At 50.8% G+C, this 24562-nt stretch overlaps 8 protein-coding genes across 8 annotated transcripts; 4 read left to right on the forward strand and 4 right to left on the reverse strand.

The window, feature by feature from the left end:
- Positions 1 to 4: 4 nt before the first annotated feature.
- On the reverse strand, positions 5 to 2099 carry BJX68DRAFT_227235 (uncharacterized protein). The gene is made up of 2 exons (XM_071038631.1): positions 1612 to 2099; positions 5 to 1558 (listed from the first exon to the last, which is right to left on the reverse strand). The coding sequence occupies exon 2, from the start codon at positions 1518 to 1520 to the stop codon at positions 1143 to 1145; it is 378 nt and encodes a 125-aa protein (XP_070903746.1). The 5' UTR covers positions 1521 to 1558; positions 1612 to 2099; the 3' UTR covers positions 5 to 1142.
- Positions 2100 to 8694: 6595 nt separating this feature from the next.
- Positions 8695 to 9233, forward strand: BJX68DRAFT_262320 (uncharacterized protein; the record flags this gene model as incomplete). Its single annotated transcript, XM_071044402.1, has 3 exons — positions 8695 to 8782; positions 8843 to 8879; positions 8969 to 9233. The coding sequence occupies 3 exons, from the start codon at positions 8695 to 8697 to the stop codon at positions 9231 to 9233; spliced, it is 390 nt and encodes a 129-aa protein (XP_070903747.1).
- Positions 9234 to 9473: 240 nt separating this feature from the next.
- Positions 9474 to 10836, reverse strand: BJX68DRAFT_227236 (tryptophan synthase subunit beta). The gene has a single exon (XM_071038632.1). The coding sequence runs from the start codon at positions 10792 to 10794 to the stop codon at positions 9577 to 9579; it is 1218 nt and encodes a 405-aa protein (XP_070903748.1). The 5' UTR covers positions 10795 to 10836; the 3' UTR covers positions 9474 to 9576.
- Positions 10837 to 14034: 3198 nt separating this feature from the next.
- BJX68DRAFT_262322 (amino acid permease/ SLC12A domain-containing protein) lies at positions 14035 to 15816 on the forward strand (the record flags this gene model as incomplete). The annotated part of the gene is made up of 2 exons (XM_071044403.1): positions 14035 to 15319; positions 15437 to 15816. The coding sequence occupies 2 exons, from the start codon at positions 14035 to 14037 to the stop codon at positions 15814 to 15816; spliced, it is 1665 nt and encodes a 554-aa protein (XP_070903749.1).
- Positions 15817 to 16287: 471 nt separating this feature from the next.
- BJX68DRAFT_227238 (MBL fold metallo-hydrolase) lies at positions 16288 to 18113 on the forward strand. The gene is made up of 6 exons (XM_071038633.1): positions 16288 to 16425; positions 16498 to 16542; positions 16631 to 16778; positions 16849 to 17217; positions 17332 to 17854; positions 17906 to 18113. Exons 1-5 carry the CDS (start codon positions 16330 to 16332, stop codon positions 17646 to 17648), a joined length of 975 nt encoding a protein of 324 aa, XP_070903750.1. The 5' UTR covers positions 16288 to 16329; the 3' UTR covers positions 17649 to 17854; positions 17906 to 18113.
- A 1162-nt stretch (positions 18114 to 19275) lies between these two features.
- Positions 19276 to 19957, forward strand: BJX68DRAFT_227245 (uncharacterized protein). The gene is made up of 4 exons (XM_071038634.1): positions 19276 to 19365; positions 19417 to 19535; positions 19586 to 19648; positions 19704 to 19957. The coding sequence occupies exons 1-4, from the start codon at positions 19297 to 19299 to the stop codon at positions 19807 to 19809; spliced, it is 357 nt and encodes a 118-aa protein (XP_070903751.1). The 5' UTR covers positions 19276 to 19296; the 3' UTR covers positions 19810 to 19957.
- Positions 19958 to 20848: 891 nt separating this feature from the next.
- BJX68DRAFT_262325 (kinase-like domain-containing protein) lies at positions 20849 to 22027 on the reverse strand (the record flags this gene model as incomplete). Its single annotated transcript, XM_071044404.1, has 1 exon — positions 20849 to 22027. The coding sequence occupies one exon, from the start codon at positions 22025 to 22027 to the stop codon at positions 20849 to 20851; it is 1179 nt and encodes a 392-aa protein (XP_070903752.1).
- Positions 22028 to 22919: 892 nt separating this feature from the next.
- Positions 22920 to 24393, reverse strand: BJX68DRAFT_262326 (uncharacterized protein; the record flags this gene model as incomplete). Its single annotated transcript, XM_071044405.1, has 2 exons — positions 22920 to 24031; positions 24087 to 24393. The coding sequence occupies 2 exons, from the start codon at positions 24391 to 24393 to the stop codon at positions 22920 to 22922; spliced, it is 1419 nt and encodes a 472-aa protein (XP_070903753.1).
- Positions 24394 to 24562: the final 169 nt, after the last annotated feature.

Raw genomic sequence — 24562 nt, forward strand, 5'->3', positions numbered from 1 at the left:
ATCATGATCAGAGTCATCATGATCAGAGATAACTTGATCAGAGACCTCTTGGTCAGAGTCATCATGATCAGAGTAATCATGATCAGAGATAACTTGATCAGAGACCTCTTGGTCAGAGTCATATTCAGTAGAGCCGGTATTGTCGAGGTTCAGTTCAACAGAGTGTATTTGCAGAAGTCCTCTGCACTTCCCATAGACCTTTCGTCTTGCTCTTTGCAGACGGTCTGTAAGGAGAGCACCACTCAGCTGCTGGATATAGCCATACGCAAACTCCGGATTCTCAAGATAGTCCTCAATGAAAGAGTAGCGTATTAATGGCCAGGGCTCTGATGTTTCTGTTGCTAACTTGAACATAGCATATGCTTCCTTGCGATCGGATCTGTGAATGGAGTTGAAAAGGTGCGAAAACAAGTCCTCGAGCTCAGTAGGCAGTGAGTTGATCTTCACTTCAAGTTGTCGGAGTTGGTCTCCACTGAAGAGGCCGTCTTCGATCACTTTGAGAATGAGAGAGACCCATAGGAACACGCCATCAGACTTGTCAGCAATCTCTTGTTCGAACCGAAATCTGTCCATTGTGTGTTCCCAGATGTGTGCATAAAGCTCAATTGAAGCGAGACCGTGATGAATAAGACCAACTATGTCTTCCCAGTTGACTTCATGCAGTCGAAAACTAGGACAGCCTCTGAAAGACTCTTGAAATACCATCTCCTCTCGGCTCGAGACGCAGATTTTGACATCATTAGGTCTCCGCGACGTCCAATCTTTCAGTTGTGCGATCAGCTCTCCGTGATTCCCATCAAACTCGTCGAGCCCGTCGATGAAGAACATGAACTTGTGATTTGTGTAGACGGCATCTTGACAGATCATCTCGTTGAAGACACCCTTGATCTCACTGTCGGTGTCAAATATGATACTCGTGTGATTTTGAGCTGCATCCCACTGTTTTGGGCAAGCGAGCGGGATCAAATCTGGAGAATTTGACAGGACCGAATATAGTAGACTTCGAATCAATCCGCGGATAGTCTTCTGAAGCGTTGTTCCGGGTTTCCAAAAGAAGAATTTGCCGACAACTAAAGACCTTCCGGGTCCAGCCCATGCTTTCAAGTGGGTTTTGGTGGTCTCATTGCAGCACACATACTTCATCAAAGTCGATTTGCCCGAACCAGGCTTGCCTGATATATGGAAGATGCCATTTCCACCACGGAGCCATGAAATGAAATTTTCTTTCGCGCTTCGTTTGTGTTTGTCCTTGATGTCGCCAATCTCGATATCAAACACCCATCTAAACGTTTCTTTGTGGGCAGTGGCCACGTCATCAAACCGCTCGTTGACCATGTCGAATCGCAACGCCTGGAGAACGGTTGTCTCGCGCACCTTCTTCGATGCATTACCTGCTGCCGTAATAAAATTCTCGAGCTGTTGTCGAGCGTCCGGACCAATGACCCCAGCCTGCACAGCATTCTGAAGAGCCTTGATGTTGTCTTGCAGCGAGACCATTTCTGCCTGGGTCGACTGGCCATACTGAACTAACTCGTCAAGACGCTCCTGAAAGTCAAACCTAAGGGACATTGGTTAGCAGACTTCCTCAAACACCCGTTACGGTCTCCTTACCTGTCAGTGGTGGCTAATAACAGCATTAGCTCGCTGCGATACGAGATCAGCTTCTCTTCTAGTTCGGCCTTCTCCTTGTCCTTCCACAGGTTCCTAAACGTCGCAGACAAGGCGCTTCGCTTTGACTTGGCGTTTCTCGCTTTTAACTTCAGCAGCAACTGCTCCAATTCATTTGAGACGCCACAGCATTTCACTGCCAGATCCTTCAGAGCCACTTCATCTGGTCTCAGATTTGCGGCTGCCAGGTTCTTTTCAATGGAGGAAGCCGCCGCGAGGAATCGGGCACCCGTCTCGCCCAGAGCCTCATTCTCAGCAGTGGCGCCAGTGGCCGACCTGTAGGTCTCATTGGCTTTCGAGACCAACTTGCAACCCGCGTCGATAAAGGTGATGATGTTGCCGATAAGGCCGATGGCAGTGAACGGCTCCATTGCTGGGGTTGGGGGGCAACCAGCTGTGACTTGAGCTCAGAGGAGGAAAGTGCGACTGCTGACGGCGGGGTCGTGCTGTGTTTGCGCGCCTGAGCTCAGCTGAGCCTGACCCCCTGCCATTGAGGGCCAATCATCTGTACACCACGTGACACTGGTGATACGAGCCAATCTTTTGAATCTGCTGTCTGATGCAGGTGTACGGCTTTTGACGAATTGGAACTGACGTGAGTAGTTGCCAATGTCTATGGCCTCTTGCTGTACAAGCACTGGTATATCTCGGGGCTATCTTTTTGTATGTGCAGGTTTGTCTCACATGTTTAGCATATCAGATTCAGGTTGAATGAATACGAACTACTTATATAATATTCCCAAGAAACATTGGGACACAGCCAATCTAGACGGCCACAGATGAGCTCCACGACCACCGACGCATACGCCCTTTATTTCCTACCATTCTTCCTCTAATCATCCAGTCAAACGACTATCACTTCGTTTTGTCCAATCACTCGGTATTAGGTGGTCATGAATGAGACTCCTTACAAATTTGACTTTGTATCGTGCATATCTGTGTCGACTTCCATAACTGATTGCGTTGCAGTCTACCGTCCACAGGTAAGAGTTGGTTGAATTTAACCCTAGTATGAGGAAATGGTATAGTTAACAACTGCGATACATACAAGACTATTTCCTCTTTATCTTCATACCTCTTGTATACGATATGATACTCTACCCCCTAAATACTACCTACCCCCGATCGTTATATGTGACTAAAGATCCGTCCAGCAGAAGCTTGGTTGACTAAATCTCGTATAGTGCAGGAGATATAGCTGTATGGGTACCTCCTAATATCACAACACGTCCGGGCTCCCCAAGGGCGGCCTATCAAGGGCAGCAGGGCTTACCCACTGAAGTCTGCGACATCTATTGCATCGCATATGACTAGATCTACTGACTACGACATAAGATGAGAAGTAGTAGAACAATCCAAAGGAGATAAAAGACCCAAATACTTGACAACAGCGTGTTATGTGGAGCCAACAACAATCTCACCACTTATGTCCGATCAACAGAGCCCAACGTCCTCCTAAGCCATCACTGTATTCATCAACAGAACTTTAGAATGAGCCCATCATCACCACATGCACTTTTCGAGCCTCAGCCAGTATTTCTCACGCATTTGACCCGCCTCCCATGGAAAATCGTGTCGAGGTTAACACACTCATGCGGCATGACCCCCAAAGCAATTCCCTCGCACCCGCTGCTTTTTTCCGAAAATCCAACCCAGTTGGTGCCGGCAAGATAGACGGAATGACTGTTGTCGGCCATGGTGACATCCCTGAGAAAGGGTGAATGATGCTCAAAGTTTGCTGGACCGGAACTGAGGTAATAGGAGTGACATGGTTAGCATCCCTCATCGCCAAGTGACTGAAATCAAGTCCAGAGACTTACCAGTCTGGGGATTTTATTTCATTAGCCTTGGGCCAGGCGGTGAATACCGGGACAGCCATGAGGATGCCTGAAATGATGAAGACAGAGAATTGCATTGGGGCGGCAGTGATGTTAATGTGTCGGGTGCTGATGAGTTTCACTTCTTGGGTTTGTGTGTCGAAGCTTCATTTTCGAGTGGCGAGTCTGGTGAATTTATAGACGAAAGTACTCTACCTTAGGCGGCAACTGGGAATCATAAAGGTATTCCATTAGCCTGCTCTCTTGAAGTAGCACAGTGTCCAGAGTATAGTAGTCAGAGCCGTCTAGTGGTTACACTAGCTTGGTTATCAAAGTAGCACAGTGGACAGAGTAGCATTGGGGTAAGAGTAGGATCCTGGCCAAGGTGACTAGGCTTCTCCATCTGGACTGATTTCGACGACTGTAGTTGAAGCGAGGAAGTATAAATATCCAAGAATAAACTTGAAAGTTAGAGTCCAATGTTATTCGTATGTATCAAGTTACTTTCGTTTTTGTATTGATTTTGGTTTACCTATTCATTATACGCTAGGTAGATGGCGGAATCAAGCTACTTGGAATTTGATATATATTGTTAGGAAGAGGCATGACTGGGGCATGCCGCGTAACAACAAGTTGGACGGCCAATGACGGGGGATTTGGCTATTAACAGAGCCTCCAGGAGTCCACCCTGAATATCAGGCTCCCATCTCAACGCACAGTTCGCCATTGGAGGATTCCCCGGCCGTGTATATGTAGCACCAATCTCACCACCTTCTTCTGTCACACCGACCGGGAACTCGTCGGATCTTATGGTGCATTTGCCCAGCGTTATACCCAGCCAGTCCCGCCTGAGAGCTGGACGGCTCAAAGTATTTACGATTATTGTCGTGTTCTATCAGCATCTAAGGCACCGGCTATCTGGTCCTAGGTATACACAAAACTGCACTAGCTACGACCCAAGATGTATTTACATTGAGAATACGGATGGTTGGATCCCGCAGGGCTCGCGCCGGACAGATAAAGCTTTGGTGGTTGGAGGATTGCGCTCATGGACCAGCATTAGGGATGCCTACTTTGGCGTCACCACCTGCACCGTCTCTACAGAGTGCCGATTCCGCCCTTGTTAGCCCCGAACACACCATCTGGAGGGGGCTTTCACTGATCATGGCGGCGTTGCTTGGGAGGTAGGGACGGGGGCTTATATTGCTGGAGTATGTCGTTATTAGCCCTAGGCACGCAAGTGTGTTGCGCGCAGGGCAACTCCTGCCTCAGCAACAAAATCCGCTAAGTGCAATGTAAACATCACGTACCACGGTGCATGTAGGGATGGAACATGGCATGCAGCTAAGTGTTTACATGCGAGTTATAATAGTATGCATCTAATGTTTCCCTTTTGTGGAATAACGTACCTGGCTTAGTGATTTTAGTATCATGTTTCAAGGCTGAATCAAGCGCATGCACATGTGTATGATAAATAGATAATCATAAATAGATAATCCTAGCTTCTGGACAACCCTCTTCCTCTGCAGGGAGGAGAGGAAATTAGATGGTTAATCTAGGGCTCTGCTAGTGGTTGTTGCGAGTGGGCTAGTTATTAGTCTATAGGTATAGAGGTCTACGCACGTAGATTAAAAGAGAAGGGGCAGGCGCAGGCCCTAGAGGATTTTAGTAAGGAGGGTAGGTCAAGAATCAAGCATATGAACAATGGACTATGGAGTGCCAGACAAGCAACAATCACCGATGGAGTTGGATTCCGATTGCGGGTCTCCAAAAAAAAATGGAGAGACTACGTCTGCCTCTTCCAGTGATAGGAGTTAAATTCAATGTTGGTTATCCATCATAGGGTCTCGTGATCATTTAAAATAACAATGGATACGCAGCAACCCGATATATACGCATAATAGTGCCCATAAACTTACATCCCTCGCGATTCTCCTTTCTCAATCTGATTTCTGAAGCCTTGCGATCTGACTATATCAGTACTATCTCCCTGGCTTTCAAGCGTGTAGTACAACATCCCCACAGCTAAGCCAAAACTCGGCTGATAGGTTTGTGGTCGATACACACTCCTCCCTTTGCTTATGCTTCTCAATGTCCGCCTGCCAGCATCATTAGCTGACGGCGAGACTTTACTGCAGAGTGAATCCGATTATGATTCATGTTATTACGAGGCGGCTGTTGGATTAATGGGACCGGATGTAACTCCACCCCTTTGGGCTCCCATCATAGATCCCTTTAGAAGTTTCATCCGGTACTCGTACGTTCGGGGGTGCTGGAATGCAGGAGCAGCTGAGTAAAGAGGGAGGCCTGTTCTCCACATCCTGTGGGTATGGATAATTAATCGTCTCCCGGAAAGGCATTGTGGAGATAGAGCCCTGAGAGTGAATACGTCCGGAAATTCCCAGCCTGTGAACCATGTTTTAAAAGGATCACAAGGCTACGCTTTTGTTACAAGATCTAAACACGAAGTAGCTCTACATGTTCTCCCACGAGAAGATAGGGGTGGCGGGCATTTAGAAGGTACCTCTCCTGATTATAAATACGGCCAAATGGTTTATATTCTTATTGATTCAATGCCTGCCAATAAACTCATTACATACCATTGACGACTGAAATAGAAACTATTCTCAGCAGGCTTGCACAATTGCTAGTAAGGCCATTATTCACCTAGAATATTGAACTGTAAGCGCATTTAGAGTAAGCACACTAAAACTGAACACATAGAGAAAACTAGAACCTGTGAATAACCGGAACAGAGGGGGAATAATCGCGGGGATCCCTTCGGACTGCCCGCTCCTCGAGTCGCCGGAACAGCCTCCACACACCCGGACCAATATACCCAATTGCTCCGTAGTATCCCCTGTGATCGGGAGGGGCGCCGTTGTTGTTGCCGTTGTTGTTGCCGTTGTTGTTGGTGTTGTTGGGGTGATGATGCCGGTGCTGGTGCAGCATCCATGAGAGGACTGCGCCTTTGGGCCCGTCTACAACCAAGGTTCCTGGGATATACGAGACCCCGAGGTGGTCAGGTCCTTCGAACAAACGCTCCATGGAGAATTCCTGCAGCGCAGAAAATCCGCCCTGGCGCAGGGTGCGGAAGACTTCACTCCAGCGGGCGGCGTCGTGCAGGGTCGAGTCGGACAGGGCGAGCTTCCTGAGCGTGCGGCGGTGCTTGCGGAGGGCGTTTAGGAAGGCTGGCATCTGGATGGGGGTGCGGTGCATGCCGCTAATTTCAAGCCGCTCTAATTGAAACCGGTTAGCGCGCGAAGACAGAACCTTGAAGGAGAAGCCATCGGGGACGCCTGCCAGTTTCAGGCTTTTCAGGGCTCGTGCGGAGGCGAGGAGGTTGGCGAAGCGGGCTCCATGGTCGATGTGTAGTATGTTTGTGAGGGCTAGAGACTGGAGGTGAGCCCAGGGAGCCGGGCGGGTCCTTTTATTTCGACTGGGGGAGGGGAAGACGCGGTCAACGCGGTTCTGTTTGGGGAACGTCTCGCAAGCGGATTCTAGTTCCCAAAAGTCCACTGTGTGCAAGTCCAGAGACTCTACGGGGATCCCCGCCACCTTGAGAAAGAGCATACCAATTGCAAAAGCTTCGTAATCTCTCAAGTTGGGTCGTTCACAGCCCCATCGGATGCTTAGACGGCGTACACGGTGTCGGCCGGTGCGAACGGTCCTACACTTTCCCAGGCACCGGAGTGCATCGACCCAGTCGCGGACAGCGTCCTGGGTGAGATCTAGGGCTCCATCCTGGCGGCGCTTCCAGTCAATCCCAGCTCCAAAACCAGACCTTTCGTACTTGCGATCCACAGGCTTGACGACCAGGGTGGTGATCATGGAAGCAGACTCGGGGTGCCGTGCTAGTCGCCGCACTCGGTCGAGCGCAGCTTTGGAGAAGTCTATCGATGCTGTGTGCAGATAGTTGTTCACAAAGTAGTAGTGTGTGTATCGGGCAAGAAACCTGCATGTGGCTCGCAAAGCGCAGAGCGTGGCCATATCGAGTAAAAGGGCAATTGCTTCCACGAGCTCCAGGGGTAACTGGTCAAAGGATTCCGAGGATGTAGTGAGTGTTCCATATTGGGTCTTTGCGTAATCCGCGGTAGCACCATGGACGAGAGACATTTTGACTGATATTGTCGTGGTTAGATTGCAGTACTGGTGGTCGTAGTGAGAGTTTTATATAGCAGGGAGACCGATCAATGAGGGCTTTCAACGGGCGATCAAAGAGCACCAGAAAAAGGGACTTGTTGTTGTGTGTAAGGTCACAATGCATTGTCGTCTCATCCTTTGAATATTCACTAGTTGCTTTGTCTAGGATGGTGTTGGGATTCATGTACCAATCCTCCTTTGTCATTGCTACTCCTGCCATAAAGATAGGTGTAGGTCTCCCTCATCTATACTACTGCCTAGATACGTTCAAAACGTAAACCTCCACTAGGCTACGGAAGATAACAGGAAGATAATATAGTTATAGGTATGTTGAGCAATATGGTAAAAAAGCTAATAGCAAAGACATTCCCCTGCAGCCTCTTTGCCTTGATATTGCCAAAGATACAGAACCACAAAACGTTGAGAAAGGAGGCTTAACCAGGGGAGAGCTAACCCAAATAGTTATGTTTAAGCCATGCACTGGTAGGTTAGTAGTATTATAGGTAAAGACATACAAATTCCTACGGTTCTATATTGTAAGGCCACATGGGGCCGTGTGGCAAACTTTTGGCCCCCATTCCCATGATCCAACTCCGCTGCCATGTTTTTGCCATGTTCCTAGATGAAGCCAAGTAGCCAAGAAGTATGTCTCCGGGGCCGAAAGTAGGGGCTAGAGCCTTGGAGGGCGGACAGCGCCGCGCGGCGGAAACCCGCGTGGCCTCCAGTGGATAAGGAAGTTGACCTGATTAGTTCTGATCCATAATACCAAGAATTGTGTCGAAACTGCTGCACCCTTGGCTGACGTCGATCGTTGCACTTTCGCAATAACTGCAGGTATGTGATTCTGCAGACATACAGATCTACAAAAGGACTACCAGCAGTAGTTAGCTATTATGAAGGCACGGTGTACAGCAGAACGAAGCGCAATGTCCCCGAGCAAACAGAGAAATATAAAGGCAGGGACAGCCCCCGAGGTATTGACTGATTCTTCAACCAGCTCAACGATCCATTCCTCTCAATTACCAACCGATCTTCTCTTAATTGTCTATTGAAGATCAGGCCCAAAATGAATACTACCGCTACCTTCCTCGCAACCGCCCTTCTGGGGAGTGCGGTCCCTGCCCTCGCAGGAGACCTCTGCCTGTCGTCTGCCTGTACCCTCTCAGTCCTAGACCAGGGACCTGCATGCGGCTGGTACTAGATGTGGTCACCAGGTGTCGAAGTCTGTGGCCCTGGAACACAAGAAATTCGGTAAGCTCCAGCAGCCCTAGTTCACGCCCTCATGGATCGAAACAGAATTCCCTCAAGGCAGTACGGACTAACATGTACCCAACATCCAGGACCGGCGAGCACGACGATCTCGAAGATTACCTCACCGCGGTCGGACCGCGAATTTTGAACGATATCTGCGGCCACACGGTTGCACTCTCCTGGGCTGATGGCGCGCCGGTCTTGGATTATGTTGATGTCGAGGGCGGGACTTCGTGGTATCAGGCGGCGCAGAACATTGAGGGCGAGACTACTTGCAACTACAGTGGGACTGATTGCGGAAACGCCGGGCCGATTTTCAGTAACTGGTACTGGCCTGATCTTCCTATCTGCTAGATAGCCAGCCAAAGGTTGGGTGAGTTAGGGGTGAGTTAGTTGGCAGGCAGAGTAGACGGGCTGGAAGGTGAATCTTGGTTTTATTATAGTATAGACCTGTCTCGACTGCTGGCCTTACTAAGGGGATCAATACAGATATTAGCCGGATTCGATGCATTGTAGTCCGGGCTGGGCTATATATGCCCTCATTATCATATAAGCACTCTACTGCTACATTACTGGTGAACAACGATAGCTCAGTCTGTGAGGGCCATACATGTATGATTATTGAACTATGATGGTCGAATGATAACCAGCCCAGCCTAGCAAGTCCGAAGCGCCGAGGCTTATTGCACGCGTACTATTAACCAGTCCCATAATTCTCAAGAACATAGTCCACATCTTTGTCACCGCGCCCTGAAAGATTAACCAGAATCCGCTCCGACAAAGGCCGCTGCGCCGCCAACTTGAACGCAAATGCCAGTGCATGCGCACTTTCCAAAGCCGGGATGATACCCTCGAGCTTGGCCATCTGGAAGAACGCCCTGATAACGTCCTCATTCGAAACCGCCGCGACAGAAATCCTCCCAGACTCATGTAGCATGGCCATCTCCGGCCCGACGCCGGGGTAGACGAGCCCCGACGCTACGGACGATACACTCGCTGGCGTGCCGTCCTCCTCCTGCAACACGATCGACCGCGCCCCGTGCAGTGTTCCAGGCGTCCCATAGGACAAAGTCGCGGCGTGCTGGCCGGGCTGACTCGACTGGCCAAGGGGTTCCACAGCATGCAAGGTGACCTCGGAGTCACCCAGGAAAGCAGAAAACATTCCAAGGGCATTCGACCCGCCGGCGACACACGCAACCACATGCTCGGGTAAGCTACCCTCTGTGAGCGCAAGAAACTGCTCGCGCGCCTCGCAGCCAACAACAGCCTGGAAGTCTCGCACGATCATCGGGAACGGATGGGGCCCAATCGCAGACCCGATTGCATACAATGCGTGCGCGTGCTGCTCCGCGTACGCGGCAAAGGCCGAGTCGCTCGCCTCCTTGAGCGCCGACTGTCCCGTCGACGCCGCCACGACGCGCGCGCCGAGCAGCCGCATGCGGCCGACATTAGAGGCCTGCTTGCCGATATCCACCTCGCCCATGTGCACCTCGCAGTCGAGCCCAAAGTAGGCAGCAGCCGTCGCGAGGGCGACGCCATGCTGCCCGGCGCCAGTCTCGGCGATGAGCTTTGTCTTTCCCAGTCTCTTCGCGAGGAGCGCGAAGCCGACGCAGTGGTTGATTTTGTGTGCGCCTGTGTGGTTTAAGTCTTCGCGTTTCACGAAGATCTGAGCGCCGCCGAGCTGCTGCGAGATGCGTTTGAGGTGGTGGATGGGTGTTGGGCGGCCTTGGAAGGTGGCGCGGACACTGGTGATCTCGCTCTGGAAATCGGGGGAGTCGCGTAGCGATTCATACGCCTGGGCTAATTCATCAAGGGCGGGCTGGACTTTGGCCGGGTAGTGGCTGCCGCCGAAAGGGCCGTAGTAGCCATCGGCGTCGGGATAACGCTGGGAATAGGGAACGTCACTGTTTGGCATTGTGGTATCTGATAAAAAGGGCCGTGACTACATGTGTTCTTGCTCTACTAGCATGAGCAATTCGAGGGGCCCTAGAGACATTTATACCTGGGCAGCAAATCCTCCGTAGCTACCATGTAGTACTACGAAGTAGCATCATAGCCAGCTCATGATTGGCCAGCCCGTGTGTCACCGATGGAGTATATCTGAGCGTTGGCGAGATGCGCCTTGTGACAAGCTCGCCAAGAAGCATTCGCAGCCAATCACATGAACCACCGACGAGCCTGGAAATGAACAGGAAAACAGCCTTGTAGACCTAAGTAGCCACCCAAGGTTGCCCAGTTGTAGCCCCGATTAGTTGACTGGATTTGAGATCCTCTATATCTCTATCAACCCCGCACGCCCCTCCCACCCCTGACAGCAGGACCCCCATGATCGAGGACTTCTGTCTCATAAAGTCCATGCATGTCATCATCTGGTACTTCAAAAGTCTGCATGCAGTGCACTCCTCTTGGTCGTCGGGTTTGGTGGGGCCGCTCTTAGAATACGTGGCTATTTGCCGTGTGCAACCCAATGGGTTCAGCTAGATAGATGTCTTTACATCCGGAGTCGTAGGGTTCTCAGAGGGGGGATCGAGTGGAATTGCAGAATTGTACCCGCAGGGCAACTAGGATCGCCTAGGTACTATTACGCTGATTTGCTCCTTCTATATGTCTGCTGAATATAGTTTCACCAAGCTCCTTGCGAGCGCACCCTGCACGTCCAAATCGACCATACAAACGATCAACGCCTTTCCTCTCTAGCCATAAGGGCATACGACTACCCTGATACTGTCAAGTGTTTGTTTCTACTCAGAGTGTAACAACACCTGGGACTTGGGTTCGTCTTCCGCTTGCTCATGCTCCATTCCGTAGCATGAAAACCAACCTTCCTGTCTGATACCGAACCTGGACACTGACGTTGGCGATTATACTCATGTCAGAAGCAGCATACGTACATAATCCATGCTTCATCCTTTATTGCCGGCATTAGAGACAGGTGGCGGGAGCAATACTGTCTTGGGTGGAGGGGTTAGATGTTCTGACCGCAGATTCAGGGCAAAAATCGCTGGGCCTGCCACATCGTAAGGCTACCTTGCGCTCGTCGGCACTGGTATGCGTGTGTTGTACACTTCTTAAAAGTCACATTCTCGCTAGTAAGCTGCTACACTAGCAGTCTCCGACCTAGTTAGAGGAGTAAAGTAACGGACAATACACTACCATATAATTTTCCATAGCTGTGACTGTACAGCGTCTTGGTTATCTAGATAGGCGTGCCCAGTTGATGTGCTCATCATAGTCTGCCAAATGACTTGGTTCCTAGCTTTCTAAAACCCTAAACGATGGGATCTATCATCACTTGGGCATGGTAATGATGCCCAGCTGGTATCTGCATTGCTCGGTTCGGAGCACGGCATCTCTCAATCATATATAGACATGCCTAGTTACCACAGAGTAACTGAGGTATGAATTAAGAGGCATGAATCAGTTAATAATTGCGTAAAGTCTATCTACTGTACGCCATATATACACCGCTGTACTTTGCTGTTCATTATGCTCACAAGAATAAACTAATCAGGATTATGGCTCAGTCTCGGCGATAGGGGCCGGAATAGTTATAATGGTAAGAAGGATGCTTGAATACTAAATAAGATTATATTACTTAGATCTATATGCAGGTATCATTCGTCCAAGCAGTCTATCCACATATAACTCCCTTTCGTTCTCATACGGGCTCGAACCTGGGAAAGTGTAGGCCACAGCAACAACGACAGAAACAGGATTCCTAGGATTCACCGAACTTGGTGTTGGATGTGTAGACAGAGGCAACATGTTTCAACACCAGGGCTTTCATCAATGATGTTTCGGTACATGACTTATTGCTAATTGTCACCAAGCATACTACTGGCTCGATCAGGGCCTGCAGGATCGGACGTCGCCTACCATTAACCTAGTCATATTTCAGATACTCTGCTGCGCAAGGCCGTAGACCCATGGCTATCATACACTGCTAAAAGGGCATATCCAGAAAGGGCTCTGGAAACAACCAATGAAAACGGAACAAATGCTCATTCCACCAGGTGTCAGGAATAATGACTTCCCCCGCAAGGACCCCTGCCTCGCTTAGATACCGTCTCCGTCCTTATTGGATGAATAGTCGACGCTGGGGGCTTAGAGGTCTTGTCCGCCCGCTGGATTCGTTGCTTGCCGGCCTGAACAGCTGGTTTAGGCATAGCTGGGACTCGGCATTTCTTGGACCAGCGCCATGCAATTTGGCTGCCGTCCCAGCGCATTCTTTGCTTGCGTGCTTGCAGGGACTCTCTTGCCTGTGTTCACGATGATAGGAATTGATACACAGGCCTTGTGACTTGGCTCCGACTCCGGACCGGCTACCGGACCGGCTGTCATTCTCTACCGTGGGCTGTTAGGGCCGTGGTCTGATTTGTTCCTAATCGCGTAGACTCAGGGTCTTCTTAGTAAATCTTCTCGTTGTCGAATATAAGCGTTGTAGTAAGAGGGCTGTGGATTCTCGTTGGAGAATAACGACAGGTGGTTGTTGCTCTGGCCCCATACACTGTGACAAGCAGCGACCCACAGACTCCGGGCTGCGCAGGGTGGGCCTGCGGACCTTCCCACGGTGGAAGCATTACCATAAAAATGACATTGTCTCATTTAGCGAGCACTTCAGAGAGGCTGAAACGGGAAGCTGCCATGGTATAACCGGCACCCGAGCCGGCCCAGATTGAAGCCACGGCTGAAGGGCTGAGCGTATCGCTATCTACCTCGCCATGTCTGGCTTCTGGTGGCGATGGACCTTACTGGTTGGACTGTGGCCCTACTCGTAGCTCTGTGCAGGGGCCAAGCTTGATCTGTATACTTGACAACAATCACCGCATCGCAACCGGCAAAGGTCTAGCTTCCTATGGGTACCAAGGATAACTGACCGCATGATGGGGAAGCGAGCCGGGGTGTCAGGGATACCCCACCGGCCAGAGGAAGGCTTGGCTAATTTTGCTCTTATCTCGTGAGCTGTTTCGCGGTGTACAAGCGCCATGGAGATGTGTGAGTCTCGCGTATAACTAGCAAGACTCGGACCAGCTTCTGTACTCGGCTGCCTTCTACCGCTATTTTGAGGGGCTGTCCTAACTATTGCCTTCTCGAGTGTCACTTTTATTCAAACGACTTTACCTACTCCCCCTTCCACTTTTCAGTGATAGTCAATATGACAGCCTCAGCGATTGCACCTGAAGGCCCGGACATCGAGGCGACAGCCAGCGAGAAGCTCCCTTCCGAACCATACAGCAAGGTACCTCCGGTCGGCAACCTTCACAATGGCCTGAACGACGAACGCTACGAACCAACAAAGCGGGGTCTGAAGAGTCGCCATGCGCAAATGATTGCGCTTGGCGGTTCCATCGGGACCGGCCTTTTCGTTGGGTCAGGCCAGGCGCTCGCTGTCGGAGGCCCTGCTTCCCTCTTCATCTCATACATTTTTGTTTCCGCCATTGTGTATGGAGTGGTCACAGCCTATGCCGAGCTGGGCGCCTATCTCCCTACCCATGGCGGTACCATGGGTCTTCACGGCCATCGATATGTCTCGAGCAGCTTGGGGTTCGCCATGGGCTATCTCTACTGGTATTCCATGGGAATCCTCGTGCCATATGAGATTGTTGCAGGGTCCGTTGTCATCGACTACTGGCAAACAGATGTCCATGTTGGCGTATGGATTACAATCCTCCTTGTTGTTATTGTTGGTCTCAACTTTCTGCCCGTCAAGTTCTATGGAGAGACCGAGTTCTGGTTCGCTGGAATTAAAGTGATTACTCTCCTTGGGCTGTTGATGGTGTCGTTTATTCTCTTCTGGGGCGGAGGCCCAAAGCGCGAGCTGCTAGGGTTTCACTACTGGAAGACCCCGGCAGCGTTTGCAGTGTACGCTCCTTATACCGGGGGTGCAGGACGACTCGCAGGCCTGGTCAAATGCCTGATGCGATCTGCCTTTGGATTCATCTTCTCGCCAGAGCTTGTCATCACCACGGGGGGTGAGATGGAGTCGCCTCGCCGCAACCTCCCCATCGCCGCCAAGCGCTACATGTACCGCTTGATATTCTTCTACATCCTGGGTTCCCTCGCCATCACCGTCATTTGCCCTTCAGACCACGCTCGGCTGACCAACGGCGGCGCCGGTGCCGGATCCTCTCCATTTGTCATTGGCATTCAGAATGCCGGCATCCCCGTTCTCAACCACATCATCAACGGCGCCATCCTGACCTCTGCATGGTCCTCGGGCAATTCATATCTCTACATGTCGTCCCGCAACCTCTACTCGCTGGCCATGGCCGGTAACGCGCCGCGCGTTTTCAAGGTTACTAACCGCTGGGGCGTGCCCTACCTGGCCGTCGGGGTGTCGGCGCTATTCTCCCTGCTCGCCTACCTCAGCGTCGGGACCGATAGCTCCATTGTTTTCAACTGGCTGGTGGACTTTACAAACTGCAGTGGGTTTGGATCCTGTAAGGCATTCCCTTCACAATTCCTCATTTCCTCCACGGGATATCTCCCCTCCCCATAGTCCCATCGCACCGCACCCATTTCTGAGAACACAACCAACAACTAACAACACGTTCCAGGGATATGCGGCATGATCGTCTACTGGCGCTTCCGCAAAGCCGTCCGCGCCCAAAACATCTCGATCCCCTACATCTCACGCATCCAGCCCTACGGCTCCTACTTTGCCTTTTGCGGCGCGACCTTCCTCCTCCTGTTCAACGGCTTCGACGTGTTCTTCCCGTCTGTATGGAGCGTCGCGAACTTCTTCTCCGCATACTTTGGGATCCCCGCGTTTTTCGCATTCTATTTTGGACACCGGCTGGTCTTTAGGAAGGATCCCTGGGCGTGGGATTCGCATGCCGTTGATATGTATACGGGGCTGGAGGAGATTGTTGCTGCGGAGAGGCCGGAGAGGGTGAGGGATACGTGGTGGAAGAAGGCGATGGCTGTTATTGAGTAGGTTGAGGTGAGTACCGTGTTGTTGTTTCTTCATTTGATGGATTCGAGGTGGAGTTGAAGTGCTAAATATTTTTCTTCCTCTAAGAGTGTATGTAGCTGCCAGATATCGAGGCAAATAATTTATATGCAGGAGTTTCTGATAGTCTAGGTAGGCCTGCAGCGATATCTCGCCGTTGGAGCCTGATAACTAATAGACTCTCAACTGCGGAGAAAAACAACGGTTCATTCGAAAGTCTGCGTGGTACCCAAGTAGTTAGTACCGTACCACAGGTCGCATCGTAGTATTACCTCTAATATACTAGTCAACCCTTTTCTTCAGACAAAACAGCAAGGATAAAACCTGCTGTTGAACGATAATGCCTTGTGTTGCATGATGGCCAATAGCGGCTATGACATCATTCCCATGTGAATAGCTTCGTGTATAATAGCGTTGTACGCCTCTTTCTGTTCGCCTAATTGATTTTTCGCCTCGTTCCCGTTGTCTTGCAGTTTTTAAGGTACTTTCAGCTCAATCATGGCTAAACATGTGCTTCTCGAGCTAGATACTCTGGTCATTCAGAGCATTGTTGATAACAAGGTCGATCCCTTTACGGCCCCCTCGGCAGACAAGGTATACTTATTGCCACGCCCTGATATGTTATTCTCTTGAGTGCCTATTGGTAACTGATAAATGGACCAACAGACAAACTCCATTTTCAAAACAGCAAAGGGGCTTTCTCTTGTTATTGTACGTCCAGACCCCACATACACGAGAGCACGCGATAGAGACTGAAAAGCCTGTCAGGTTTCCAGACTACTAATGACCTCCCTTGTAGACTGCCACCAAGGGACCGCTAAGCCACACAATTCTACTCGACACGGGCCCGGATCCAAGAGCGTGGGCCCATAATTATACTCGGCTGAGGACTGAAATCCCGCCGGTGGAGGCTATCGTGATATCGCATTGGCATCCCAACAGTTCAGGTAGATACTTCATATGATAGTAGCCCCATCGTTACCACGGTATATTCTGACGAGAAGTGAGGGGAAACAGGAGTGCTCATTGACGCACTCAAGACCGTCAACGAGTCCCTATCCCATCCTGACAAGGGCAAAGCAGCACGGCCACCGCTATTACCCGTCGACGCCCCACCGATGCAACCTGCCTCTGCTGGGCACCACTTCCTCTCCCCTCGCACCCACAGCGTAGACCACGATGGAATTGCAGGCGCTGGTGGACAGCTACTCGAAACCAATGAACCACACACAATCCTAGACGACATGTTTCTCGTCACCGACCCGCTACCACCCGCACAGAGACACCAGCACGCAAGAAGTCCCAGTCGGCTTTTCCCACACGTCGACGGGCATACTCATGACCAGCAGCCTCAGAGTGCCCGACTCCTTGTTTGCAAGTTAAAAGGTTCGTTCCGCCATATGATTCATTCTACTCTGTATCCCGTTCCTACATTCCTTTCGGCTTTAAACGCCAGCATGGTATACATATCCTAACCCACTTTGTTGCATGTAACACCAGACAAAGGCCTTGTGATTATCACTGGGTGCAGTCACGCGGCGAGGCTAAAAGAACTATCCTCACACGCCCTCGACCTAGTCCACGATCCGGAAGTCAAGAGCGATAGCGAGACCCGCGTGCACGCCCTCGTAGGAGGCTTCCACATGGAAGAGGCCGAGCAGGAGGAATTGAAAGCAGCCGTGCGAGACCTGAAGCAAATTAATGCCGATTATATACTTGCTGGGAACTGCACGGGGCTGCGATTCCAGCTCGAGATTGAGGAGAACCTCCCCAACAGGTTTGTGCGGTGTTTTTGTGGTGGGGAGTATATATTTTGAGTGGGATATAGATTAGATGAAATCATCGTCGCGGGTGCAGTGTGCCGGTAGTTGCAACTGTAGATATGGCTTCAATATCTATGGAAGCCGGAGCCGGGCCTTTGACGAAGTTACTTTGGACCGAGCTTATCTAGGCATCATAGCTTATTTGGAGAAGAGAACTCAGTCGGTGGGGAATGCAGAGGTGCTTGCAGTGAAACGGCAAGGTTAGCGTTCTTGCTCTGAGGGATGTCTTCACGGAACTGACACCGTGTTAGATCGCGGAAGTGCAGTGAAGGCCAACAGGGGGGTTACTGCACGTCCCAGTGGCGAAAGAGGCACTACTGTTTTCAAGGACCCGGAGCCCAGTGATGAAGGGGAGGAGGACGAGGAGGATGATGAGGATTTTGAAGAGGAAGAGGAAGAAGAAGAAGACTCCAAGGAGGCAGAAGATGGAATACCAGAGGACGTGTCCGACGACGTAGGATTCTAAGAATCCGACCATGAATACACGAGAAACAAAAGAACGCTTTCCAAAAATACGAGAAGGGCTACGAAGACGAGGTTGCGCGGGCTTATGCCCTGTATAAAGTCAAGATCCAAGAAGGGCAAAGCTGTCCCGCTTGGACTGATCCAGGACGGCGTCTTCGATCTCTACTGCGCCGACTATCTGGATCACTATTTCGAAGAAGCGCACAGCAGAAAGACGATTACTTCCACCAATGACAACTATGGTGAAGAGTCTCTGGGAGTCCCTGGGCCCGGTCAAGTGCGTGGGGCGATCAACATATATCCCCAAGGGCATATGATGATCATGCCCTTTGATATCCCGAAACGTGCGTCGAGGAAGCCTGTCAAAGTCACGATGCAGGACAAAAGCACGGCTGAGATTGTGTCCTTGGGGAAAGGTTCCCTGAAGTTGCGGGTTGATGTGTATCGCCTTGCAAAGGGATAATCGTGGGACTCGTCTGATATCGTCCGGTTTTCAATGATCTACAGAGGCCGCGAGAGCTCAATGAGGCAAAAGGAGGCATATCAGAAGGCTCGACAACCCTCGCCGAGGGAATTGATCGCTGCAAGTATGGGCGGTTGGGATGACTAGTATATGTCGGATCAATAACCATGGTCCATTTATTTGATATTTCTTTTATCGTTGATATCTTACCAAGGCTTGATATTCCACTGTTTACTTCCTTAGCGACGAACACTGTAGTCTGGCGCCAACAATGGCCGAGTAATCTTTATATTAAAGCTGACGCGGTCTAGCCTCTTCCAAGACACCTGGGCTAGTAAAAAGACCAATATGGTCAGAGTATTTGTCTTGGCCACTGCATATCTTACAAGCTGCTTTTGAGGCTTGCGACCATCGAGATCCCGCCAACGACGTTAGAATACGAGATAGGACGTATCCACCCGATGAAGTGGCATTGCTCAAGCGGCTGACATGGTGTCGGATTGATTGGGTTTCCGTGGCTGAGCGAGTTAGTTACAAAACTATAATTAGATCGGGATTGAGTCGAAAGTGGTGGGATTCTGCGCTCGGGGATGGGTTGGCTGATTTGTAGCTTGAGAAGCATAACCCTCTGGAAATTCGCTGTCCATACATATATTGGGTGATTTCCTTGCATTGTGCTCCCATCCTTCCCTTCATGTATCATCTATCAGCACAATGAAGACGAGCACTATTCTATCAGTGGGGCTGCTTGGATACCTCCAAACCACTCTAGCCGTGAAGCTGGTACTCCGCCCGAGTGACCCCCTCCATGCGGTTTCGCACTAATGAATTCAGAATATCACCGAAGTCAAATACACAGACGGAAGACCCCAACGCAACGCAATCGTTGACCTCCCGTACATCGACGACTCTATCCTCCCCAAGGACCAGCCTTGCCCTGCCCTGCCGTTCTTGTGCGGACACATTCTCACCCCTCGTCGATCTATAGCTAATCAGGTAACAGCACCCGCGAGATACGACTCATGACCGAGACCCTCACTGTACCGACCAAGTGTTTTATTATGACGTACGTGTATCGTAGTCGCGAGGTTGGCCCTGCCACTGATGCGAATAAATGGCAGCGAACAATGCCACAACGGGCTGTATATTCTTGATGACGAGGAGCCGTATGTTTATTTAATCAACGGGGCAGCTAAGACGGTGAGGTGCTTCGAGGACGATGAGTAGGCGTGCCGAACTTAAAGATGATCAGGAGGTAGATTTTGCGGTTGTTGTTGAGATTAGTCAATATAGAACCCTAAGTTGAGAATTCTTGATGAATCGGATACGTTACCACACCCTACTAGCCCCTTGAGCCCTAAAAGCGCGCGTGGGATGCCCTTGTTCTTGGGCTAGTTGAATCCAAAGACTATCTGGACTTTGGCCAGAACAAGGCTACGAGTTCAGATCAATCTCTCCTATCTGCGATCAAGGATCTCCCGAGTACCCCTCACAGATGAAGGTGCCCACGTGCATATCGAATTCCCAGCTCTCACCTGGCAGGGCCTGGCTCGAGGAGATATATTCGTAACGACGCCTACACATACGAAGGACCAAAAAAACAACATTCATGCTAGATCAAAGGGCATATATCAAGTCGTGACTGACCCAGCTCATATTTTGAGGTTACAAGTATATCTTATGTATCGCCTGATTCATTGCTGGTCCATATTCCTGTGCTGGCATGTGAGAGGTCAGTGGTGTTTGTACATTGGAAGCTGTGTACTAGGTACTCTGACACACGTCGAGTTCTCAAAGCCTACGGGTCAAGGTCCCATTAGGAATAAATCATAACCCCCTCTCACCAGCCTCACAGAGAACGACATTCTCTCGCCATTGCGACTGTAGCATACCCACTGCCGTGATTCGTTTCTCTGGGACAGGCTCTAACAACGCATAGACGGCTTTGCGTCGTCTCTATAATCAAAGCCCCGTCAGAATGATCAAATCTCTAGAGCAAAGAACATCGAAAAACGACGGCAACGCCAAGTGGGCTGGGGAAACTAATGGGGCTTACCTCTCCAAGCGCCTCGATTGGCGCATACCCATCGTCATCGCCACGAGCATTATTACCACCTGCATCTCCACCCGCACGACAGCGCAGGTAGGCCGCGTATTTCGGATCTTGAGGTGCGCGGCGCGCGCTGACCCAGGGCAGACGGCCCGTGAGAAGAGTAAAATAGATCACACCCGTAGCCCAGAGATCTGCTGGGCGTGTGTCTTCAGCTCAACCTGTATCTGCTTTCCTCCTCACCGTCGCGGCCGCCTCCGGCTGTGTGGCCACGGCGTCGTGGTACCAGCGGTGGAGGGCGCAGCGGAATTCCTCCGGCGCCATGTACGGTAGCCGGATGCCGGGGAATGAGGCTGTGGGTGTGATGATTTTACGGTGGGTGGCGCGGAGTGGAGAGGGCCGAGGCCGATTGAAGGTTGGGAGAATGGAGGAGAAAGTCCATGCTGATGCTAGAGGGAGTGAGGAAGAGTGGTGATAGTTGTCTTGTTCTTCTTGCTCTTCATAATCACCCTGCGACTCGGCGTCAGACTCGGACTCCGACTCGGACACGGTTGACGCGGCGATACATCCAGCCCATATCCGATGTACATATTCATCGCCAAACCCAGCTAGTTTCACGGCGCCATTCTCCGTCAATAGAACAGCCTCGAGCCGCATATCGCCATGAGCCATGTTCCGCTCGTGGATGAAAGCGAGGGCCCGGATAATCTGGACCATCAGACAGTCAACTTCGGCGGCGGGGAGGAGGGCGGGCCTTTTGCTCATGAGGAGCTCGTGGAGGTTCCCGCCTCCGCAGTAGGGAGTGACGAGACAAAGCTGGGACTGTTTGTTGAACAGTAGATCCGTTATCCGGATAATGTTCGGGTGGTGTGGGTGGAGAGCCGCAATCGCACCAGCTGAGAAACTAGGACTAGTTTTGCCTGCGAAGCTTCTCATGCACCAGATATTCTTTCTAAAGACCTTGACAGCAACAAGCTGGTCATTATGCGAACTGCCTCTATAGTCCCTTTGCTGGTGAAGACGCACTGTGGTGTTGAAGCCGTAGTGCAGTATCTCTTGACACCGGCCATACTGATCCGCGAACGATAGATGGCGCCTTGGAGACGAAGCCTCGTTCCTTATACCGTGTCCAGAAGAACTGGATCTTATGAGAGGCTCCTCCATGATCGTTGACACGGAGGCGAGCGTGTCGCGGTGTCTGTTCCAAAAGACAAACCAATTGCCCTTGGCTGCGCTTAGACATGAGTCGCTCACAGCCTTGATCCGTGACTGATCTTGGGGTACAAGTGACCACCTAGACGGCAAGACAAGATGATTATGCTTTATTGTACCAGCTGGTTCACGCAGTTCAATTGTCCCCGTAGTGCCCTGTTGCTCATTGTATACGTGCGCCATGGCTACTGGTACAGGCTAGAACTAGCAGGAGTAAAAGAAAGGCGGAAATGCTGAATAGACCAGTTTGGAATCAAAGGTAGGTTTACCAGCTTGATAGCGGCTGTCAGACCACCCTTTTCTATACCGCTATCGCTTCCTGTGCGCTGTTTATGTGCACCCATAGACAAGACCTCGCTTATCTGAGTAGTCATATTCCAAGAGCCATTTTTCCATCTATCCCGAGTCCAGTCGACATATGAAGTTGGATTTCTATGACTATTGGATAATGAAGATGATTGGACACGAAAAACCGCTCCAACGCTCCTTGTCTCGTTTGGCTGTGGCTTTGCGGCTGAGCGATTTATCATGCCAAACAGATCGCCGTGTGGAGTTGGAGGCGGAACGGTGGAGCAATGACTGTCAGTTTGTAGGGGAAAATAGCGCATGCAAAGCAGCTGATCCAGTATGGTCATAAATGCACTGCATCTCCATATGCCCGCAAAATCCTGTCCAGCTTGGAGTATATGCCGCGAGACTTCATACCTTGGTCTTGGGTATTGTTAGGTTGACACCCACCTTGACTACACACACATCCCGCCAATGTAATCAGGCTATGAAATATCCTGTCTCCAAAATCCCCTTGCTCACTCTAGAGGTTCCAGCCTATATCCTAATTCCACCCCTAGCTGCGTAAATTAACACTAGAAAAAAAAAAAAAAAGAAAAGAAGAACCGTAACTAGAGCCCGAAACTTACCCTAAACATCCCAACTATCTAGGCATAAGTTAAAAGGCCCTGTTAGATGATACGGCGCGGGAATTTCTAATTAGCTTTGAAGGGGTGTGTTCTTAGTTGGGAGTGTTGCGAACCTAGCAACACCCTCAGGCTTGCTAGCCAGGTCAACTCCTCAGTAATTATAATTCAATTTCGGAACATGCTACTATATCATGCTGAGTGAACTTGTTTTGCATGCCCTCCCGCACCACATTCCATGTAGTCTGCCACGCCAGGACACGGCCTTGGTCATAGAAAAAGGTCTGAAGTATTGATAGAATAGCCTCCCATGTCAATACATCCCCTCGCATGAAGCAGAGCCGTCTAAAAAGCTCACGCTGCGCGCCGGAAAGTGTATGTTCCGCATTCCTTGGCGTGAGAGTCACCATCCAGAGCCAGACCAGGCAGTCACCCAAAGACGGATCATCCCACACACGCTGCATATTCTGAATCATGTCTGCTCGCTTCGTTGCCTGCCTGTAGATGGTAGCCGCCGGGTGTAAGGCGATATGGCTAGTGTCGTCGGCTAAGCATAACAAGGCAAGAAATATGCATTTTTCAATGGGGGTTAGTTTCTCGAGAGGCGCGGGGTAGCGCCAGACGGGGACGATGCTTGGGTCTTGGCCCCCGTGCTTATTCTGCCATACGGAGAAGCTGTGTAGCATCTCGATTGAGCTGCGCGAGAGACGGCCTCGCTGGATGAGGTCTCTAAACCCCCGCGGGAGGTCTGGCGGGATATGAAGTGAAAGGGGCGGATCCGTAGGCTGCATGTGTAGAGGAGGCTCGGTATTGATAGCATGGACCAGTAATAGGCTTCTGATAATTAGAGTCGACACTTGCACATCATTCGTCATGGCCGGAATCGACGAGCCCAGCTGGTCATAGCCGCCTCGCGCCTCGATGGCGGCATCAAGGCCTACGAGATGCGCCCGGCTATACTCGACATGGCCAAGGTAGTCGTCGACTGCGATTAAGAGAGACAGCGCGGAGATGAGAACGTCGTCGACACCATACCCGGAGAGCATCCGCTGGACTTCACCAAGTAGCTTTCTGCAATGGTACAGGATTGCACCATGTGCGCTGTCGTTGGTCCTTTGCTGCGACTCCAGAGCACACAGACCCCATGCAACAAGCCTGTGTAAGATGCTCTCTTGACTAGAGGACCAGTATAGAATCACTGATCCATAATATTGTCCCTGGGAAGGGCCGTGCCCAAGAGCGCCTGAATTCCGCGGGGACATCTCGTCAAAGTCTACTTTGATGAGTATACACCATATCTATCCAAAGGGGTGTGTTAATGAGCTCACAGTAGGAGAGTCCCCTCGATTTAAAATGCCCTTGAGACTGCAGGTGTACGGACTGCATTGGGTAAAACTTCCAGGCAGCGACTGGCCTTGCCATAGTGGGCTGCAAGCCCAGGCCATGAACTCTTGCATCCGGAGGGCTTGACGGATCCTTCTGGCTGGTTATCGTCCAATCCGCAAGGAATTCCACATTGAACATTGAAGTCTGGACACGCTTCCGTTTTCGGGCCGCCTGCACAGCAACGAATGTGCGAATTGCTCGACGGGATACCTTGGTGTCCCCATTGGAGCGGATATATGGTATAAACATTGGTTTTAATTGGCAGAGTCTGGGGACAATTCAATGATTTCTCATCCTGATGGAGTTGAACACGTCACTTGGCGCCAGTGGCATGACTGCTACCAAAGGCTCCGAATCATCAAGTCCTTGACAGAATAGTTAGTTACACTGTAGAGAGCGTGGCTTTGAACTTTCTTTG

The sequence above is a fragment of the Aspergillus pseudodeflectus genome (assembly GCF_044049435.1).
Source record: "Aspergillus pseudodeflectus strain CBS 756.74 chromosome Unknown BJX68scaffold_4, whole genome shotgun sequence".
NCBI classification, from domain to species: Eukaryota; Fungi; Ascomycota; class Eurotiomycetes; order Eurotiales; family Aspergillaceae; genus Aspergillus; species Aspergillus pseudodeflectus.

Excerpts from the sequence above, each read along its gene's own strand:
- BJX68DRAFT_227235 (XM_071038631.1), bottom strand. The coding sequence starts at position 1,520 with ATGGCCAGTCGACCCAGGCAGAAATGGTCTCGCTGCAAGACAACATCA.
- BJX68DRAFT_227236 (XM_071038632.1), bottom strand. The coding sequence starts at position 10,794 with ATGCCAAACAGTGACGTTCCCTATTCCCAGCGTTATCCCGACGCCGAT.
- BJX68DRAFT_227238 (XM_071038633.1), top strand. The coding sequence starts at position 16,330 with ATGGCTAAACATGTGCTTCTCGAGCTAGATACTCTGGTCATTCAGAGC. Across the intron at positions 16,426-16,497 it reads CGGCCCCCTCGGCAGACAAG|ACAAACTCCATTTTCAAAAC; the intron begins GTATACTTATTG and ends ATGGACCAACAG. Across the intron at positions 16,779-16,848 it reads TTGGCATCCCAACAGTTCAG|GAGTGCTCATTGACGCACTC; the intron begins GTAGATACTTCA and ends GAGGGGAAACAG.
- BJX68DRAFT_227245 (XM_071038634.1), top strand. The coding sequence starts at position 19,297 with ATGAAGACGAGCACTATTCTATCAGTGGGGCTGCTTGGATACCTCCAA. Across the intron at positions 19,536-19,585 it reads TGCCCTGCCCTGCCGTTCTT|CACCCGCGAGATACGACTCA; the intron begins GTGCGGACACAT and ends ATCAGGTAACAG. Across the intron at positions 19,649-19,703 it reads ACCAAGTGTTTTATTATGAC|CGAACAATGCCACAACGGGC; the intron begins GTACGTGTATCG and ends AATAAATGGCAG.